This window comes from Brassica napus, chromosome A4, assembly GCF_020379485.1.
Source record: "Brassica napus cultivar Da-Ae chromosome A4, Da-Ae, whole genome shotgun sequence".
In the NCBI taxonomy this organism is placed as follows: Eukaryota; Viridiplantae; Streptophyta; class Magnoliopsida; order Brassicales; family Brassicaceae; genus Brassica; species Brassica napus.
The window spans coordinates 21,869,382-21,890,148 of NC_063437.1; the positions used below are offsets into that span (position 1 = coordinate 21,869,382).

The 20,767-nt window shown below is 32.6% G+C and overlaps 3 protein-coding genes across 3 annotated transcripts; 2 read left to right on the top strand and 1 right to left on the bottom strand.

The window, feature by feature from the left end:
• Window positions 1-827: 827 nt before the first annotated feature.
• On the top strand, window positions 828-2,644 carry LOC106394945 (soluble inorganic pyrophosphatase 3). Its single transcript, XM_013835488.3, has 9 exons — window positions 828-964; window positions 1,063-1,198; window positions 1,282-1,310; window positions 1,396-1,461; window positions 1,544-1,651; window positions 1,734-1,799; window positions 1,950-2,070; window positions 2,164-2,245; window positions 2,344-2,644. The coding sequence occupies exons 2-9, from the start codon at window positions 1,063-1,065 to the stop codon at window positions 2,384-2,386; spliced, it is 651 nt and encodes a 216-aa protein (XP_013690942.1). The 5' UTR covers window positions 828-964; the 3' UTR covers window positions 2,387-2,644.
• A 10,309-nt stretch (window positions 2,645-12,953) lies between these two features.
• Window positions 12,954-14,559, top strand: LOC106450543 (B3 domain-containing transcription factor NGA1). The gene has a single exon (XM_013892224.3). The coding sequence runs from the start codon at window positions 13,363-13,365 to the stop codon at window positions 14,275-14,277; it is 915 nt and encodes a 304-aa protein (XP_013747678.1). The 5' UTR covers window positions 12,954-13,362; the 3' UTR covers window positions 14,278-14,559.
• Window positions 14,560-17,046: 2,487 nt separating this feature from the next.
• On the bottom strand, window positions 17,047-19,723 carry LOC106454445 (FBD-associated F-box protein At3g49020-like; the record flags this gene model as incomplete). Its single annotated transcript, XM_022718752.2, has 3 exons — window positions 17,047-18,439; window positions 18,535-18,659; window positions 18,721-19,723. Coding segments are annotated over 3 exons (1,455 nt in total), but the record flags the coding sequence as incomplete, so codon positions are not given.
• Between the last annotated feature and the right edge of the window lie 1,044 nt (window positions 19,724-20,767).

Genomic DNA, 20,767 nt, shown 5'->3' on the forward strand with positions numbered 1-20,767 from the left:
ATATGAAGCTTCGCATCATCACTCACTAACCATATTCGCTGATTCAGTCAAAGATATAATAAATTTGTAAGTTTTGCCAACATTCATAGAAGAATTGTGTGTACCTTGTAGCTTTCAGGTTTCACCCTATGCATTCTCAAACACAAATTATATACGGATGTCTCATACAAAAATTGGTCTAATTTCTTGTGTTACAAGGTATCTCCTACGCCTTCTAAACTTCAAATCTGGAAAGGTTGAAAGTGAATCAAAAGAATCATATACATGTGAGGCTAAATTCTCGGAGACACGGAATTTTGAAGCTGAGAGTTTATATCTATGAATCTTCAATCATGTTCCTTCCTTGGTGAAACAATTTGTGAAAACGCTTCTTTCTTTCTGCCTTGTAAATGATGTTTTTGACCTTTCAAAACGGCTCTTTCACGTGCTTGGATAACACTACAATTCCCACAAAATTGTCAAAACGCTTATCTTTTCTAACTTTTTCAATATTTCTATTTATTTTAAGAGACTCTATGTGATACCTCAATGTTGATACTCTTAAAGAGTCGAGCTCGTAAGTTACATCAGTAAGTACACACAAAGATAAAGTTATGTAATAAGGCTTGTATAGCATTTCTTAAAAGGACTATGTGAAGGTTGGATGTTGTTAATAGACGAGGAATCTGTTTCCAACCACGAGATCGTGTTGTGAAAAAATAAATCGTGGTAGTAATTGGTAGTCACGGTTATAACAACGTGCATGCACCTTAAACAAGTTGAATGCTTTGTTTTCAATTTATTTTCTAAAATAAAATATTGAAATCAAAGGGCTGAGAAAGAATATCTCTGGTATCAATATTGATTTTGACCAAGTCGTTATGCTATTATTAAACTCTGGTTTCTCGTGTGTATATAAACCTAGCTCTGTTTCTGCAGAAATTACATTTGTTTTTGTCCCTTGTAACCGAAACAGGATCCAAAGGTAATTTATACTAACATCTGATGGTTCTTGATCTAATAGATCTTAACAAAAGGTCAATGCGTTTTGAATCATATTTGTGATTTGATGTGATTACACAGATGAGTGAAGAAACGTATGAAGAAACGATGGAAACAAGTCAATCTCCTCGTCCTGCTCCAAAACTGAACGAGAGGATCCTCTCAACTCTATCCAGGAGATCTGTAGCTGCGCATCCATGGCACGACCTTGAGATCGGTAACTTCACTTTTTTTTCAATGGCCCTTATAGTCACATCTACACACAAATTTTGAAGTTTTATTTTGTTTTTTTCATTTCAGGTCCTGAAGCTCCATTAGTCTTCAATGTGGTATGTCTCTTAATTATACCTATTAGCCAAAATAATTTTTTTTTCATTTCTCTTTTAATTTGTTAACAAGAGCCTCCTTGGTCAGGTGGTTGAGATCACAAAGGGAAGCAAAGTGAAATATGAACTTGACAAAAAGACCGGTCTTATCAAGGTAAGAGTAATGAAATTCACAGATTGTATCTTATTCTTTTCAAATAGTTCTTCTCATCGATGACATTGGGTTTCAATCTCAGGTTGACCGGATCTTGTACTCATCTGTTGTGTATCCTCACAACTACGGATTCATACCCAGGACATTGTGTGAAGACAATGATCCTCTTGATGTTCTTGTCCTCATGCAGGTACACAACATCAAAATCACTAGAGGAAATGTATCATCCATTTTTCAAAGTTTTTTTTAAACCTGTTTAAGCTTGTTTATAGGAACCAGTGCTTCCAGGATGTTTTCTCCGTGCTAGAGCCATTGGATTAATGCCCATGATTGATCAGGTTTCTCCTCTTCAATCTCTTACCACAAATATCCATAAATGTTTCCTTGCTTCTCATGCAACATAGAAAGAGCTAAAATGTTAAATCTTTTGCATTGAGAGAGTGAATAAGAATCAAACCTGAAGATGATGACTAACACTCATCATACAGGGAGAGATGGACGACAAAATCATAGCCGTGTGTGCAGACGATCCAGAGTACAAACATTTCACCGACATCAAACAACTCGCTCCTCACCGCCTCTCAGAAATCCGCCGTTTCTTCGAAGACTGTAACCTCCTTTTCTTTATTTATAAGATCAAATTGTGAAAAAATAAAAAAAAACAATACCTAATGTTTTCTTTATTGGATCTTATGCTTGTAGACAAGAAGAACGAGCACAAAGAGGTGGCTGTAAACGATTTCTTGCCATCGGAGAAGGCACATGAAGCAATCCAGTACTCCATGTAACATTCCCCAAAACCCTAAACCTAAAATTTGCAAAACTTTGATAAAATATTGGAAAAGAGAGTAATGAATGTATAATCGTTTAATGAATTTACAGGGATCTATACGCTGAGTATATTCTCCATACGTTGAGGAGATGAACCAGCAACAACAGGTTATCTTCACATACACGGAAAGAAGTTCATGCTTCGCAGCATCCCCCCAATGAAATATTTTCACGGAATTTATTATTTTGAATATTCATTTTCCGACATTATTTTGAATATTCATAGTTACATATATATGTTCAAATTTTCCAGTTTTGTCTTGTTAATTTTTTTTTTCGTTTCTTTTTCTTGTGATGTTGCAATTTTGTTGATTTGTGTAATTTGAAACTGATACAAACTGTCTTTTTCTTCTTTCGCTTTCTGTTTACCCACTGATTATTACTCAAATGTTGTTAGGTAACTTATTCACTAAGAACATTAATAGGATTTTTAGGGTAGAGTTCTTAGTGTAATATAAAATACGTCTCTTAACTTTTAACTAAAAACACTAATTAAGAAATATTTTTAAATATGAGATATAAAAAATGTCTCTTAGCAGAAAAGTGTCAAATCATACTCTAAGAATTTCAAACGGGTCTCCTTCATTAATCATTCTTTTTCTTGTGATGTTGCAATTTTTTTGATTTATGTAATTTGAAACTGAGGCAAACTGACTTTTTCTTCTTTCCTTTATGCTGACCCACTGATTATTTATCGCTCAAATGTTGTTTGGTAATTCGTTCACTAATGGGCTTTAGAATCTCTTTAGGCCCAAATATATCGGGCTTTTAAATTTTATTTTGAGTACTCTTTTATTTTTCTCTTAAGATGCAAAAGAAAAACAAAAAGAAAACGTCAGAAAAGAGAGAAAAATCGTAACGAGATCTCTCTATCTGTGTACACTAACACTACAGAACATTGAACATAAACAGATTTTGTTTAGTTGGTAAATATTGTGAAGTGTGGATCCAAATGAGAAAGCGACTAAACGTGAGTAGCACATATATAGATAGAGAATGGGCTATTGGATTTATCATCTATATCGTATTTATTTTGGGCCTCACTTTTTTCATTGGGACCACCCTATAGTCCCCTCCAATTTGTTTTTCTTTTAAACTGTAATCAACTAAATGACGAGTTAACTGTAAAATATGGTCCGACATGTGTACGTGAGTATGTATGTATTTATCAAATATGATGTATATATAATTAGTATTTTAAGATTTGTAACAGTGATTGAATGATTGAATAAATGTGAATATAAGATTGGAGCTGTAGGGGAAGCTGACATACATCAATGGAGTTATACACTAATATACGAATGTCTAATAGTATAAAGTTTGATAGATAATAGTGAAAGCATCCAAATTCAATATACAGTGTTTCTGGCCTTCGTAGTTGAGACAGCCTGAGCGGTTTGATTCCTTTGCGTCCATCCTACCATACAAACCGACCCCATCTTATTATATTTCTCATTTATATTTCATCCACATAAACAAATCTAACATATTTTCTTTCACTATCACTAAATAGTTTGTTTTACTTTTAGTAATAGTACTATAGGCTAACTAGCACCACTAACATTAAATCATAGTTAAAAATCATAGTTAAAAATACTGAAAATATGTAAAAAAGGATGATGAAACCAAATTATGTGAACATAATGAAAACATATTGAAGACTATTATTGTTTTTTCCTTTTCGCACATGGACTTTTCAAGTAGATGCATGCTTAAAAGACTAATTATGTTTTTCATTTTTTTTTAATGGAGAAGGCAGGCTAGAGAGATAGAGATGGATAGAGCCTTAGACTCTTGGGGCAAATGACAACTTGAGCATGTTGTTGCCATTATCGCACCACCGATTCTCCGTTTTTAAGATTTTAAGTTAAGCAAAATAATTTTAAAAATTGGACCGCCTTCAACTTCACCACTACCTCTTCGATGGCGACCGATCTTATATGTATTATTATCATACCTTTTTTAACAATCAATAATGGTCGATTTAATTAAATTAACACGAGTGACTCTAAGAGCACCCGCAATGGGAATCCTTAACGGGGAGTCCTTAGGGAAAAAATAATTAAATAATCGGTAGACCCCACCAAAAGGTAAGGATTCAATCCTTAAAATTTCTAAATAAGGACTCTTTCTTAGTGAATCATTGCACTATTTGCGGGTTTCGACGACATGTGGCGACCCGTGATTGGTTGATATTTATTTTTTTTATCTAAAAAAGAATAAATAAATAATAATATTTAAAAAATCAAAATACACTTTTTCTAAGGACTCCTCTTAGAGTAACACTATTGCAGGTGTTCTAAGGAGATCGCGTCGGTCCAAAAACCTACAACTAATTTATAATATAAACATTATCTTTATAAAAAACAGAGAAACCCTAATTTTCTAAAGGCTACATTTTCTTGTCTTGCCCACATACACACCTTAATGGGTCGAGCAAAAGCCAGGCATGCCATACCCCCAATCTATTGATCGAACTATTTATAGTCATGTGCAGTATGATCAATTAATAACGTAATTATACATTGAATTAAATGTACATATTGGATGCGTGTGTATGTTGCCAAAAAAAAAGTTGGGTCGAGATGCGTATGGTGGTTTTTCTGGTTAATAGTTGATTTTAGAAGAAAAACAAAAATTACAAGATTTAATTTTTAATTTAGAGAGGATTTAAATTAGAGAGGATATAGAGTTTGGCCTTGGCATTTGAAAGGATGGGAAGACTCTATGGGATTAAGAAGGTCTCAGGTGATGGACAAATTAAAGAAATTAAGGATCGCGAGTGGGCATTTATTTAAACAAGAAAGAGTGCGAGTCTGGATTTTTCGGTATACATTAAAAAGTGGTCCTTACCCTAAACCCCATCTTTTCCTTCTTTCATTATCATATGCTTTATATATCTCTCTATACGTACACCTACTCACCATCATTATCATAAGCTAATCTGGCACATTAAACAACTATTATAAATTGGGTTTGCAAAATTCTACTTTAATTCCATAGCAAACTAATTCGATTCGTTCTTGTGTGTGTTAATTATAGCCATATATAGTATGAGCTAGGTTCAAATTTGGAATGTAATGCTGTGGTTGTAGTTATGAGGCTTTTGCTACGGAAATGGCTATTGATCATAACCTTTTTGGTTAACAAAGTGTTCCGCATTTAAAATAATGAAAATAACATATTATTGACTTTGAAAAGAAAAAAAAACAAGAAAAAGCAAGACAATAAAAACTGGATTTTGTGAGAGATTTTAAAAGTTGTTAAGTTTTAAGAAGTGTTAGAGTAAATAAACAATTGAAATACCATATCAGATATTAGACCAAAGAAAAACGAATATAAGTGTGGTTAAACTCAGCTTAGTATGGAGATCTTTTTTTGGAAAATAACTAATTCAGGAACAAAATTTCGAGGGTTTAGATTCAAAGCGGATAATAACATACTAATCGGGTGGTTAGACTTTTGATGACATATATTTAGTTTTAGTAGAGCATATATCCCTAGCAAAGAGCATTTAGTCTCTTTCTTGTAGAGCATTTAGTCCACGAAGACATTTTATCCGTCACAACAAATTGATAGAAAAATTAAGGTTTTGTGATTATTGGTTTGAGAGAAATTATTTGAATAAATAAGTAATTAAATATCAGATATTAGACTGCAAAAATCTAATATATAAGTCTGTTTCAATTCTATTTAATGTGAGATTTTTTGGAATAATCGATCCAAAAATTAAACTGTTAAAGTTTTTTTTTTTTGAACAAACCAAACTTTCATCACTTAAATAGGAAAACTCAAACAGAGTCGATAAGGTTCATCAAGGCCAGTTTAGCCAAAGCATCAGCTTCGGTATTCTTGAGCCTTGGTACATGCCGAAAAGAAACAGCAGAAAAGGAATTACATAAATGTTCAATATCATACAGCACTCCAAAAGGTTCGGTGATCCTTCCTCTTGATGTAATGGCTGTAATGAGAGACTGTGAGTCCGACCAAATGGTCAACGTTCTTAGTCCCATTCTGACTGCTTCTAAGAGAGCAGTTTTAACCGCTAAAGCTTCTGCAGTTTTACTGCAAACTGTTAGAGTTTAGGTTCAAATAAATTGCTTATTTACTCTAACAAGAACGTTAAATTAATTGCATTAGAGTCTGTCTCTGATTCAGTGAATACTGAAAAAGTTGACCCCTTGACCGTGATCGTGAAATCTATATATGATTTTCTAATTTTAATGCTCCAAAAATAAATTACCAGTCAAGACTCAAACCTAATTAAAAAACTGACAGAAATATATATGGAAAAAGAGTACTCTAAGTTCTTAAATTAATGTAATTGTATACATATTTACATTTTTTATTGTTCAAGTTTAGTGTGGGTATTGAAACGATAAATATATTTTGTTCTGTCAAATGAAGCAACAGTACGTTTTTAACAATACTGGTAATACTATCAATCCCTTGTGCATTAAACTCTAGCTACACGACTCGAGGCTCGAGCTATTGATGTTTGGTAGAGCAAATAACAACTATATGATCCTTTAAGGCATTAATATTTGGAAAGCTAAATCCCCATCTTCAAGTCTAAACATCGAAACTAAGTTGATTGATTTTGTGGATTCAATTCATATTTAAAATTTAGAAATAGGTTGATAGGAATTGAAGAGTTGGATGTATGGAAATAGAGAGGTCCCCCAGCCCCAGGACATAGCTTTGAAAAGGACGACGCTACGGGCTCCTCGTAATTTCTTGACATTTCTTGTATTTTTCTCTCTCTCTCTACAAGAAATCACAGAAATAGAGAGATGCTAATATGTAAAGATTGACAAAAAAATAGAGGTGAAGAGGAGAACAAAAAATAATTGTATTCATTTATATAAAGAAATTTAATCGGATTTTCTTTTCTTGTGCTTAGCTAATTTTACTGATCATAATTTATGACTCATATTTCTTTTGCTGATAGCTTGCTATCATCCAGACTAATATTTAAATCAATTATATATCGTACTTAGGGGGGTAATATTATAAGATGTGCATGAAAGAAGAGACAACCCATTATATTTAGAAAGTTACAAAGGAACATGACGGTAAGCCATGCAAATAGTAATGTATTAAAAAGTACAATGTTCCAAAAAAAAGTATCTTAGCAAACAGTTTGATATATATTACGAAACAATTTGGAGTGTTAATTAAGATTTCAAATCAATAACGATTAAACAGAAGAAAACATTGTATCGACCACTAGAGGCTTTTGTGTCTAGCCAATTATGGACTGAGGATGAGGTTTTTGGACCACGTTTATGAAAAATTTGTGACAGGCTGTTAGTAAGGAAATAGTATAACCGTATAACTATCTACTATATAATAGCGTCGCTTAACAGGAAAAAGACTATACGATTTTTTTTAATAAAGTTATAAACTTTAATCATCAACCAGCTAGCACTTGATTACCGTTAACCGAAATTAGACAAAGGGACAAGGAGTTGCTTAGTCTCTGTCAGGACCACGTACATAAAAAGATATAGATTAACTATAAGTGAAAACAATCAATTTACCTAGTTATATCAAGGGTTTGGAACTATGCTGACATTGTTAAAGCATGCATCTCTAACTAAAAAAATATTGAACGACAAAAAAAATATTGAAAAATAAAAATAAAGACAGGAAAGGAAAGGAAAGGAAAGATAAATAAAAAGGTTCTTTTTTGACAAAAACTGTAAAAACATTATGATACATGTTTTTATCACTTATCACTTTATGATTAGTTTGTTTTTATAATCTAAATTTTAATTAATTTATGATAAAATTATTATTGTTATATATATCATAGATAATGATGTGTTCATAAATTTATTAAAATTTTCACTTTAAAACTATTGATCTCTTTTTACTTCTTTGATAAATTAAGAATCCAAAGAAAAACTTCGGTTGGAGATGGCTTTCCAAGCTGTTTGTATGATGCGCTGGAACAAACAAATGTATCGATTCTCGTTTTGTGCGAAAGTTATATATCTTGAGCCATAAACTCTAAGATTCTTTGGCCGGTCCAAGAATAATGAGATACCAAGTCTATTTTAGATAATCTTTTCGATTGGTTGTGATCAAGCTTGTGTATCCAACTTTTAAACTGGCCTGGCCAATCCTTTTGAAGAAAAATAGGGCTGTTCAATATGGTAAAACCGAACCGTACCGAACCGAACCGAACCGAAATAGACAATATGGTTTGGTTTTGGTATATACCATATAAACCGAATGGATATAATTTTATAAAAACCGTAGGATTTGGATATGGTTTGGTATATAACCGATTAAACCGAATAAACCGAACAAAACCGATTAAAAGTAGAAACATGTAAATATGTATCTATTTTAAAATAATACATGAAAATCTATTTGTTACATAAGTTAAATTTGTGTTAATAACTATTACCATAATTTTATAGTAATAAAAAACCTTAATTTGTAAAACACTTGAACTATAACTAAATAACAATACATCGCAATTCATACATCTTATTTTCTAAGTCTTTTTTGATATTTTTGATTTATTTTAGTATGCACTTAATTAATATGAAGATTATAAATTTGATGGACAATAATTAATGGGAAATTTTCAATTGAAAAAACATGACTTTAATGAACACTAAATATGGAAGAGTGAAAAAACTTTTCTTTTATGTTTCTGTTTTGTTTCATATTTTTATTTTCAAAATTTCAAGCTTTGATTTTAGTTATAGAATTGATTATTTTATTTGATGGTAGAAGCATTTTTACTTTTTTGTTCATCTATTTGAACATGTAATATATTTTTAATAAATGACTGTGTTGACAATATGACTCTAAAATTCATATAATATGATCTCAAACAAAATAATTATGTTTTTTGGTATAAAACCGAATAAACCGAATACCGACAGTATATAAACCAAACCGAACCGAAGTAAATATGGATTTAGAATGGTAGTTATATTTTACTAACCGAAATACCGAAAACCGAAAAAAACCGAACCGAAACCGAACCGATATCCGGATTGAACACCCCTAGAAAAAGTAATCGGCCAACCAAACAATATATACATATTAAGATGTTGACTGATCCTTGATATATATATGTATATCATAACTCTGAGAAGATATAACAACATACTAGATTATTTACTCTGAATCCGGAAAATAAAAGTGACTCAAAACACTTTTTATATCTTAAAAGTTAAATAAGTTTTAAACTAGCTAGATAATATATCGACAAGTGGACAGTTTGATAAGAATTCTTATTTTTATAGTAGGCAAAAAAATAACTATTTTAGGTTTAGGTCATGTTAAAATTAACGAGATGTATGTTATAGACTTATAGTCTTAGCTTATATAGCTCAGTAACGATTTTAGGTTTAGTGTCATGTTAAAATGAGATGCCTGTTATAGCGCAGTTGTTAGGTTCTAATTTCTGCCGTTCAGAAGAAAAAGGCCCTAATTTTCTGTTGTGGTAACTAACAAGATATATTTATTACATTTGTAAATATTTAATTTGTAACATTAACGTAATTACTATCGACTGATCTTTTTGATTATCCATGATTTATTTTGGTTATTTTGATGTTTTGATCATCCATGATTTATTTTAGTTATATATATAAATAGCAACTGATTACATAGACATGTAAATAAGCCAAAATATAATAATATTAAAGTGGTCATAAATTGGATTTTATTATTACAAGGTAAGAGGTATTAATGTGTTGATTAATATAAAAAAAACACCCAAACACATACAATGTTAGACATAATTGTGAATAATTTATGGGAAAATTGGAAAAATGAGACACTTTAAACTTTTATTTGTCACAATAAGACTTTTGATATTTTGGACAATTCTGGACATATTTTACCCTTTTTTTATGGAAAAAATAGTAAATTGAATTTTAAAAATGTTAAAAAATATAAAAACTATTGGAAACATAAGTATGCAATATATATGTTTAAAAGTTTTTTTTTTAAAAAGTAGAATCATATTTTATTTTATCTTCTAGTTAGAGTTAGAATACTCATTCTGGTAATCTACTTAGTCTAGAAACCGGATACTAAGTTTTATACATATATATATCTTGGGTATACAACATAAACTAGCATTTCTTATATATTCTAACAAAGCTATATTTCGAAACGTTATAATCAAGAAGGATGCCTTCAGTGTGCCTACAGCTTGATAACGACATATAGCCACAACGCAGTGATATACCTTATTTATATTTTGTGCCTTAACATGTTCTGTCTTTTACCTTACGTGGCGCTTAAGGAAGAATATGTTTCAAATCTACTCTACTGTGTTTTGAGTTAGCTAAGATATATATTCTACGGGAAATCCGAAAAATATGGAAACTTCCATATTCGGTTAAAAATGTTTCCTAAATCTAAATTAAATATTTTCTAAATATCTCATAGAATATTTTCTGCCACCTTTTTTTCCTCAGTATCTTTCTCTCCCACATTTTTTTCCTCCCAAGAATCCGTTTACCGTGCGGTGAAAGACGAAGACGACAGGAGAAACAAGACAGGATCGTCCATCGAGGAAGTCATGGTCCACATACTCGCTTGGTCTGCTCAGTAACAGCAACATAATGGGGAAGACATGAGTTTGTGCTCCAACAAAGCACAAAGGTTCATTCCGTTGCAGGCTACATCGTTCATCAGCCACCAGTCAAAGTGCAGCTACTACACAACTTGATCTCCCAAAGCCCTTGCGTTCTTCTAGTCATCTCGATGATTTATAATATATACACAATCTCTTGCGTTGCTGTTTGCATATACTAATGCTAAGTATTGTATTCACATGTAGTATGTTAATGCTCTGAGAGAAAATAAAAGTATCAAAACTTGTTTAATTCATATTCTTAGTACAAAAAAGCTAGATCAATGTAAGTGAAGGTTCACTCTGTTGACTTGCAGAAGCTAATGGCAAATGCCACTGATACATATATTATAAAGCCTTTGATCAATCAGCAATATCTTCACATGCCTCTTCTTAATCAACCTGCAATATCTTCACATGCCTCTTCTTAATCTTTTAAGAAACGCCGAAAACCTAAATCAGGAAAAAACAAAACCATAAATACAAAAGAAATGCATCATTATCCTTTCAAGAAATAAGATATAAACAAAATACTGACCGATGCTAGGACATCTGTGGAGAGACCAGGTTTGCTCTGAGACACCTCATTTTTGATTCTGTCTGAACTGACGAACCACCCTAGGTGGGAAGACTTGTGCTGGATCAGCGTTGCTGCCTGATTCTTCATGAATCTTTCGCTTCTGCCAAACATCAAAAACAGAGAATAACACATAACCAAACATCAAGTTAGAGTAGAGAGAAAATCAATACAGTACCTTCAAAGAGTCAGCATGCTAGCACTAGCATGGATTACAAGTTTAAAAAAGGAACACAAAGCTGTAACTTAGAATGTTAGAAAAAGTGAGCACCTTCTTCATTCGTTCATCAATCTCGGTCATGGCACGAGACATCTCTACTTTTAGATAAAAAGTCCTTCTCTCTTTTAGCAGCAGACATAACCATATTCAGTTTTTGTTTCTGTATAAGATGATTAATCAACCTAAAACTAATTTAGTTTAAGAAAGATGACAAATCATTTTTACAAAAATCTAGGGTTAAAAGAATCAATACAAGAAATCGCATACCTAGTGTGAAGAAACATGAGATGCAGATGAAATTGAAGAAAGAACACTTCGATTTCTTAATGAACCGAACCGTCCGACGAAACTCCTTGGGGAAGAACACTTCGATTTCGTTGTTAGAGACGAGGAGGATGACAAAAACGACGACAAAAACGAGGTTAGAGACGAAAGGCCCGACGAAACAATGATTTTCTCCAAGAACACTAAATCACCATGGATGGATTGAAGTAGAGCTTCGACGGAGAAGACAGGGTAAAAAAAATTAGGGCAAAGGGAAGTCATACCCATTAACCGTGTTTCTTCTTTTTCTCCCTTTTTAATTAATTTAATACTAAATCAATTAGGGAAAAATCATAATTTATTATAATAATTAATTTGTTATTCTAAGGGTATTATGGTATTCACAGAAATTAAAATCTTATTTTCCTAAAAAATCTGCTAAAAATCTTATTGAGACAAATCTAAGTTCAAAATGTCTCATTTTTCTAATTTTCCCATAATTTATACACCAAGAAGAAATTAAGAGAGAGAAGGGGAACCATAACAAAAAGTCAACAGTAAATACCAAACTAAAACAACATGCCAATCTTGTCTTTGTGAAACCAAAAACTGCAGCAACCCCATGAAAAAGGTCCCCATTCGATACTGAGCATTTACTAAGGCGAGATTGTTTATTAAGTAGTAGTATTTGTAAATCACTTTGATTGTTGATAGTTTTACGATTCTAATTATTTGAAAAAAAAAAAAAATTCCCTAAGAACGCGACATTATCATCTCCTTTCTCTTAATATCTCAACTCTTTACGATCTGTATTCGTTAAACAAATTTGATTTCTTTGGCAAATTAAAAATATTTTTGTATGGAAATTAATTAAAAGTATAGTTTATGGAAGGAGGAAAAGAAGAAACTAAGATAGTGGTAAAAGGACAATAATGTCACATGAACTGAACCAGATCTATTCAAGGGGTCCCTCTAAATTGGTTCTCTCTTGCCCATATCTCCATCATTCTCATTATAACATTCAAGATTTCTATCATTCTTCAAAAAAAAATCTTAACAGTACTTTTTGTTTTCTTCCACTATAACTCTGAGAGCTATAGCTATTAGCCTATTGCAGAAAACCAGTGAAAGATAGAGATGAGAAAGAGAGAGAGAGAGATCATGCTGATAAGAAGTTAGGCAAAACTAACTTTCTATTTATGTATAATTAGGTCAATCACATCACCAATTTAACCTTTTTTCCTCCTCTAAATCTCCTTCACTTCTCCTCCTCTCCTTCCAAAATTAGGGTTTGTTGTTTCTCACTTTATTTCTCAATTTTCAAAGTCATCCAATCTGGATTCAAGCCAAGAACCCAATCTTAGCCACACAATTAAGAGATCTGACTTCTAAAAGATGATGACCAACTTGTCTCTTGCAAGGGAAGGAGAAGCACAAGTAAAGAAGCCCATAGAAGAAGTTGAGAGAGAGCACATGTTCGACAAAGTGGTGACTCCAAGCGACGTAGGGAAACTAAACAGACTCGTGATCCCAAAGCAACACGCAGAGAGATACTTCCCTCTAGATTCATCCTCAAACGAGAAAGGTTTGCTTCTAAACTTTGAAGATCTAACAGGAAAGTCATGGAGGTTCCGTTACTCTTACTGGAACAGTAGCCAGAGCTATGTCATGACTAAAGGTTGGAGTCGTTTCGTTAAAGACAAGAAGCTTGACGCCGGAGATATTGTCTCTTTCCAGAGATGTGTCGGAGACAGCCGCTTGTTTATCGATTGGAGGAGACGACCTAAAGTCCCTGACTATCCGACATCGACTGCTCACTTTGCTGCAGGAGCTATGTTCCCTAGGTTTTACAGTTTTCCGACAGCAACTACTTCGACATGTTACGATCTGTACAATCATCAGCCGCCACGTCATCATCACATTGGTTACGGTTATCCACAGATTCCGAGAGAATTTGGATACGGGTATTTCGTTAGGTCAGTGGACCAGAGAGCGGTGGTGGCTGATCCGTTGGTGATCGAATCTGTGCCGGTGATGATGCGCGGAGGAGCTCGAGTTAGTCAGGAGGTTGTTGGAACGGCCGGGAAGAGGCTGAGGCTTTTTGGAGTCGATATGGAATGTGGCGAGAGTGGAGTAACCAACAGTACGGAGGAAGAATCTTCATCTTCCGGTGGGAGTTTGCCGCGTGCCGGAGGTGGCGGTGCTTCTTCATCTTCCTCTTTGTTTCAGCTGAGACTTGGGAGCAGCTGTGAAGATGATCACTTCTCTAAGAAAGGAAAGTCTTCATTGCCTTTTGATTTGGATCAATAATAATTGATGAGAGATTAGTTGGTATTATAAGCTTAAACCACACATAATTATATATATGACAACACACTGCATTGGTTTCATTATAAATTTATAGTGAAATGATGTACATGTGTTATAGTGATATACATTCATAGTCCATATAGAGAATTTTTATGGATTTGAATAATCCTTTTGTCAAGTGTTCTTGAAAAAATTGTTGATTGTCTATACATATGAAGTACCTCCACCATTTGTTAGTCCTTTTATCATTTTACCCAATATATCATCTATCGATTGATTAAATTATTAAAATCACATTTGGCAAAACATATCTTAGGTTATGTAACAAGATTGCAAGGCTGTTTATAGTAGAAAAACTGGGTACAACAAATAAGTGAGATTTGTAAGAAGAGACATGAACTAGGATTGGGATCAGTGTAAACCCATATCTCTTCGGTCAGAAAGTTTCAGAGTTTGATGGGCTGTCTTAGAAAAATGAAATGTCTCTATATAGGATTGCTGCTTTTTGTATATATATGTGTGTATCATTAATTATTGTCCCTGCAATAAAATTTGTTATGGGTTTCTATGTTTGGATTACTAAATATGGCTGCTGCGCGGCTGCTTTTCTCTGAAGCTATTGCTGGATATCAGTTAGGCAGGTAGACTTGCAGGAGATGGGCAGTGACAAATCAGTAATTAAAAACTTGCTTATTTATATAACTGTGTGATGTCTATATTAGCAAAAACGAAAAAGAGAAGAGTTTTTCTTTCTTTCTTTTTCATCTTGGGGAATGGGGCGATTGAAAAAAGGTGTGATCTGAAAATAAGAAAATTAACAAAACAGTATTTTTGTTGTTGTCAGGTATGTATTGTATTGTATTGTATTTTGGGTTTCTCTTTTCGGCTCTTGGTTTGAACTCTGCAATCTCTATATCTAGATATCAATGCAGAAACACATTTAGTGTAAACATATGTTATAGTTATACCCTTACGTAAGATGTGTTGATATCTATATCTTATCCGATCATCTAGTAAGATTTATCACGAGTATATATACCATATAGCTAATTTTATACTCTGGTTAATGACTTGCATGGTTTTGTTATAAAGGCATACATTCATTAGTCAAATTTCAAACGTTAAATATATGGTTTGTATAGTATATATATTGCTAACTAAATTAATTCACCTTAAATGTTTGGGTTTGTTTTCAATTTGATGTGGTGGATTACATAAATCGTGAGAGATTGGCACAGATAACACTATCGATTGGTGGGTGTGAATGAAGACTATCTCAAACCATTTTTTATAAACCGAACGGATCGGAGCAGATTAAACCGTGAACCCGGAAAATATAGGAACCGAATCAGTCATTCAGTTGGATAAAACCTTGAGTTTGTTTATAATTTTCTATTAAAAATTAATTTTATTAATTATTTTTTATCACTTAAATTATACAAATAAAAACTTTTCTATTTTTATTATATTAATTTTATATAAAATTATAACTCACAATAATAAATATTTAAATTCAAAAAATTGGTTTTATATTTTTTATTTACACTTAAATTTTATTTCATAATTATTTTTATTAAAAAATTAATTATGTTTGTAAATTTACCAAAATAATTAACAAAGCATTTAGATTTAGTTTTATTTTCATTCTTCGTGCGATTGAACTGATCAGCTGAATTAAGTTAAAACCGATTGAAACTTTCCGAAGCATATTGATCAATGACCCAAAAATCATTTTGGTTAGCTATCAGTTCGGTTTTAGAAACAATTACCTGAGACCAATGAAAATTTCTCGACCGGTAAAACTCAGAAAACAGCAATCAATTTCTAATTTAAACATTCATCATTCAACGTCTCGGCGTTTCTACGAGTCAAAGTAAAGAGAAATTCAAGCTTCATTCACTCTTCCGAATTTCTCACTCGGTCCCTACATTATAAACTATGTTTTATGATTTTCTTGAAATTATTGAATTAACAGAAGCATACACATTGACTCACGTAACGTTTATAGATTAAAAAAAAAAAAAAAAGAGAAAATCGCATAAAAACCTTGAAAGTGTCACTTATTAGCACTTTAAACCTTGAAGTTTTTTCACTAACACTTTTAACCTTCAAAGTGACATTTTTATCATAAAAAACCTCCAAAGAAGAAAAATGGCCGGCTGAACAGGTTAAAAATAGTTTTTTTTTCCAAAAATAATTATTTATTAATAAATAAACAAAAAAAATTAATAAAAATAGTAAAAATTAACAAAAAAACTCATAAATTAAACAAAATTGAGAAAAATAAATAAAGATTTAGAAAATTAGATAAAAAATAACTAAAAATTCAGAAATAAATAAGATCAAATTAAAATACAGAAAAAATAATAATTTTCAAAAAATTGAAAATTCAAAAAAGTTTTTTTTCATTTTCAAATATAATTTCCGACATATCTCCAATGACGGTTTTTGGCATATCTCCAATGATAATTTCTGACATTATATTTGAAAATGAATGTTGATAAAAAAAAATATTTGAAAATGATTTTTTTTTTGAATTTTCATTTTTTTTTTGAAATTTATGATTTTTTTTTATTTTTCTCTATTTTAATTTGATCTTATTTATTTTTTGAATTTTTTGTTATTTTTTATTTAATTTTTTAAATCTTTATTTATTTTTCTCATTTTTTTGATTTATGAGTTTTTTTGCTAAATTTTTCGATTTTTATTAATTTTTTGTTTATTTTATTAATTAAATAATTATTTTTTGAAAAAAAAAACTGTTTTTAACCTGTTCAGCCGATCATTTTTCTTCTTTGAAGATTTTTTATGATAAAAATGCACTTTGAAGGTTAAAAGTGTTAGTGAAAAAACTTCAAGGTTTAAAGTGCTAGTAAGTGATACTTTCAAGGTTTTATATGCAATTTTCCCTAAAAAAAATATCAAATGATATTTTGAGGAAAATAAAAAGAACTTAGTAGAAAGGAAAATCAATAGATCCCAAGTATCTGAATCTAGAAAACGGAGGAGAATGTATGGTTCAAAGGTCGTTAGATGACTTAGATCACTTGACAGGAGCAGTCAAGATGGGGTGGTGGTAGCTCTAGACAGGGACGAGGGGAAGACGTGGAGTCCATCACATCACAAAGGCGGTTTTGATTTCTCCAATGGAGATCAGGGCTCGCTTGGATCGTTCTTTCTCAATGGAGTTTCTTGAGACTAAAGATGCATACAACTACTTCAGGTAATAACATCTTTGATAGTTTTTCTTTCTTTCCTTTCTGATGTGTGGCGATAGAAATTGTAAGTCTGATGAATTACTTTCCTTTTATGCAACAGATATATCCATTTATCCTCGTATATGAGTAGGCTCAGAGAGCTTTTCAGGCCGCACTTGCGCTTCATGATCTAAATGGTGTAGCAAGTGTCCTTCCTTACCATATTGATTCGCATATAACTATGGCCGACTATTTTGAGTTTGTGGGAGAGCATCAAGTGCCGCAGATGCCATGCTTGTACCGTTTGGAGCGTGCGTGGCATCCTATGTCCACTCCGTTCAATGGTAACTGCCGGTTGAAGTTTACTCATGAGACAAACAAGCCATTTTTCACGTCACTTTTTCGTTACATGAGAAACATGGATAGGCCTATGTGGCTGTCGTAAAGCCTCGTTACGGGATATGTCAGATGGAAGGCGCATGCTGGCATGCAGTGTAAGACGGTGTTAAACGGTGTCGATGAAATGGAGGAAACTGTTGAAAAGTTATTAATTGTTTGATTTTCGCCAAAATATCTTAAAACTTATTTATTAGCTAAAAACTGAAATCTATTCAAACTCGCTGGAAGAGTTTAAGAGATTAGTTGGATGATTCGAAGACGAGGTGACATGAACTTGAAACCCTAACTACACTAGCCAACTCGTTGAGCATCTCATGTTTCTCTTCCAACGTTTGGAAATATTCCAGCTGTATGGGTTCTGTGTAGAAGGTTGCTTTCTTCAAGTGTCTTGCGTTCTTTAAAATGTATGTTGCCACTTCTCTATCATCTTTACGATCCCATATGTATCCTGTCCACATGAGTGTCTCAAGATGGAACAACAAACATTCTGGTACACATTTAGGACGTTGCTCCCAATCCCCGGCCAATGGAAAAGTGGATACTTTGTTGTCATGGTACAAATATGCCTGAGACCAATGCAATAAAAATGATATTAGATCTCATCGAAATACCTGAAACTGGAGCTATGAGAAAGAAAAAAAAACTAATTAAAATTGCTTACGATGTTGACGAGCTTGAGGATTTGCAATTTAGGAGAACTATCGAGCATGCGCGCAAGTAGTTTCGACCATTCACTTTTACTTGTATTCAGCTCCAAAGATACCAGCTGATAGAAGGTAATACCATCTGTGCATGATGCAACATTAGTATATTAAAAACAATTAATATTAGCCCGGAAAAAAATCACCTGTGAGAACCTTAAATTGTACCTTGAAGGGTGAAAAGTCAAAGGAAAGACGTTTGGCTGAAGTTAAAGATACAAAAATGTTTTCGTTGTGTAAATTTATATCAGTAAAGCCAGTGATTTTTGCCTCCACCAGTTCTGGAGCATTCTCAATAAGACAAAACCCATACGACTCGGTGCGATGAGTCCTATGTAACCAAAAACTTAACAACCCGACTCCTTTGATGTTCAAGTATTTCAAAGAAGGGGCGTTTATCACATATCCTCCCCGACATGTTCCTCGGAATGTATCTACTATGGTTAGTCTCTGTAATGATGGCACCGCAATAGTGAAAGTGATCACCCCATCGTAACTGCCCCTTCGCTGCACAACCAAATCTTCGAGACTAGCGCAACCACATAAAAGGTTGCAAACAGATTCGTCGTCTCTGAAGTTCACATAGCTAAGGTGCAGCTTTTTAAGGGACTTCAAACCTACCCGAGAAGGAAAGTCTAAAAGAAATAACTTACTTATTTCCAAGGTATCGAGTGTGTTATTACAGTTACAGAAAACACTCGGAAATCTAATCAAGTTGCCGTAATACTTTTCATCTAAAAGCAGCTTCAGTACTAATTTACGCACATGGCGTGCAAATGCAATTCCAATCCATATTGTGATATCATCTGAAACTTCAGATACGCATATATCTACCAAATAAAAACTATCTAGAACCGGAGAGTTATATGAAAGCAAAGACTTGTAAACAATCTCTGAAAACCTATGGGGTTCAGTTTTGTGATACCAAGAATCAAACTTGATGCTTGGCACTTTCTTCCAAAGAGATCTCCACCCTTTAGACAAAACACTCGTCGCTATGACATTTTTTGTTGCAAGTGAAGATAATATCTGCATAAGCAAAGCTTCAGGCAAGTCACTAATCCTGTCCTCATTCAGGACATCTTGATTTCTCAGATTTTCACCACAGGTTTTGCTGTCAGGATTCAAATATATATAGATATAAGGGTTTTAGGGTTTCAAAGAATTAGGCTAGTGGTGAGTGTTTACAGGCAAATAGATGCATTCATGAGCAAAAGAAAGTACCCATTAACGAAACTAAGAAACTACACATACCTTTTATGTTCCATGTAGTCACTAGCAGATTTATCCCTTCAAGATTTCACTTACTCCAAACGCACTGGCAGGCAAACATACGAAATCCGAAAGCTTAGATATGATAGTGGCCACAATTCTTTTTCAAAAGGTTAGATAACAAAATTTAACATGTGCTAATCTTTTGATTGACTTGACCTAAAAATAAAAAGAAGATAGAATGATTTTACACGTGAAATTATGAGTTACAACTTACATTGCCGACACCAAGCCTTGTTAAGGAGGAGCACAGATTACAAATTAATTAAAGATTAGAGCTTTGATAGTGGACCAGACTATTAATGGCCGTATGATATTGGGCTTTTTTTAACCTGTTACCACGTATTATCCCATTGCTTGATTCGATCGAATATTAATCGCAGACCTAATCGTAGCCATAACATTTGGTTCTCAGTTTGGTTACACTTCGATTCTGATCCGGTTCTAAAAGTTTTAAGATCCATTCGGTAGTTAGAAAATTCGATTCAGTTTGGTTATTTCGGTTTTTATTTGGTTCGGATAAAAATGTTGGGAATGGCAAATATCTGAAATAATTTTGGATTCCATTTTCCATCGGTTTGATTCCAAGTTTTTTAGTTAATTCAAATTTTCAGAAAATTTAGATATTTCAAATTAAATATTTTTTTAAAAAAAATTTCGTATAACAATTTGGATATTCAGATAATTAAAAATATTTTAGACACAAAATATTCGAGTAGTTTATTTTTTTTTTGGATATTTATGTTTATAAATAGTATTTTTAAATTTTTTTGCTAATTTAAGAAACTTAATATAGTTAATATTTATACATATATAAACTAGATTATAAAAATTCGGGTACCCATTTAGTTTTTTTTGATTAGATTGTAGTTTTTTTGGTTCTAGAAATATAGGATTCCTTCCTATGGAGATCAGTACATA

Coding starts and splice junctions, on each gene's coding strand:
- LOC106450543 (XM_013892224.3), top strand. CDS start 13,363: ATGATGACCAACTTGTCTCTTGCAAGGGAAGGAGAAGCACAAGTAAAG.
- LOC106394945 (XM_013835488.3), top strand. CDS start 1,063: ATGAGTGAAGAAACGTATGAAGAAACGATGGAAACAAGTCAATCTCCT. Junction 1,462..1,543: donor AAAAGACCGGTCTTATCAAG/GTAAGAGTAATG, acceptor TTTCAATCTCAG/GTTGACCGGATCTTGTACTC. Junction 1,800..1,949: donor TAATGCCCATGATTGATCAG/GTTTCTCCTCTT, acceptor CTCATCATACAG/GGAGAGATGGACGACAAAAT.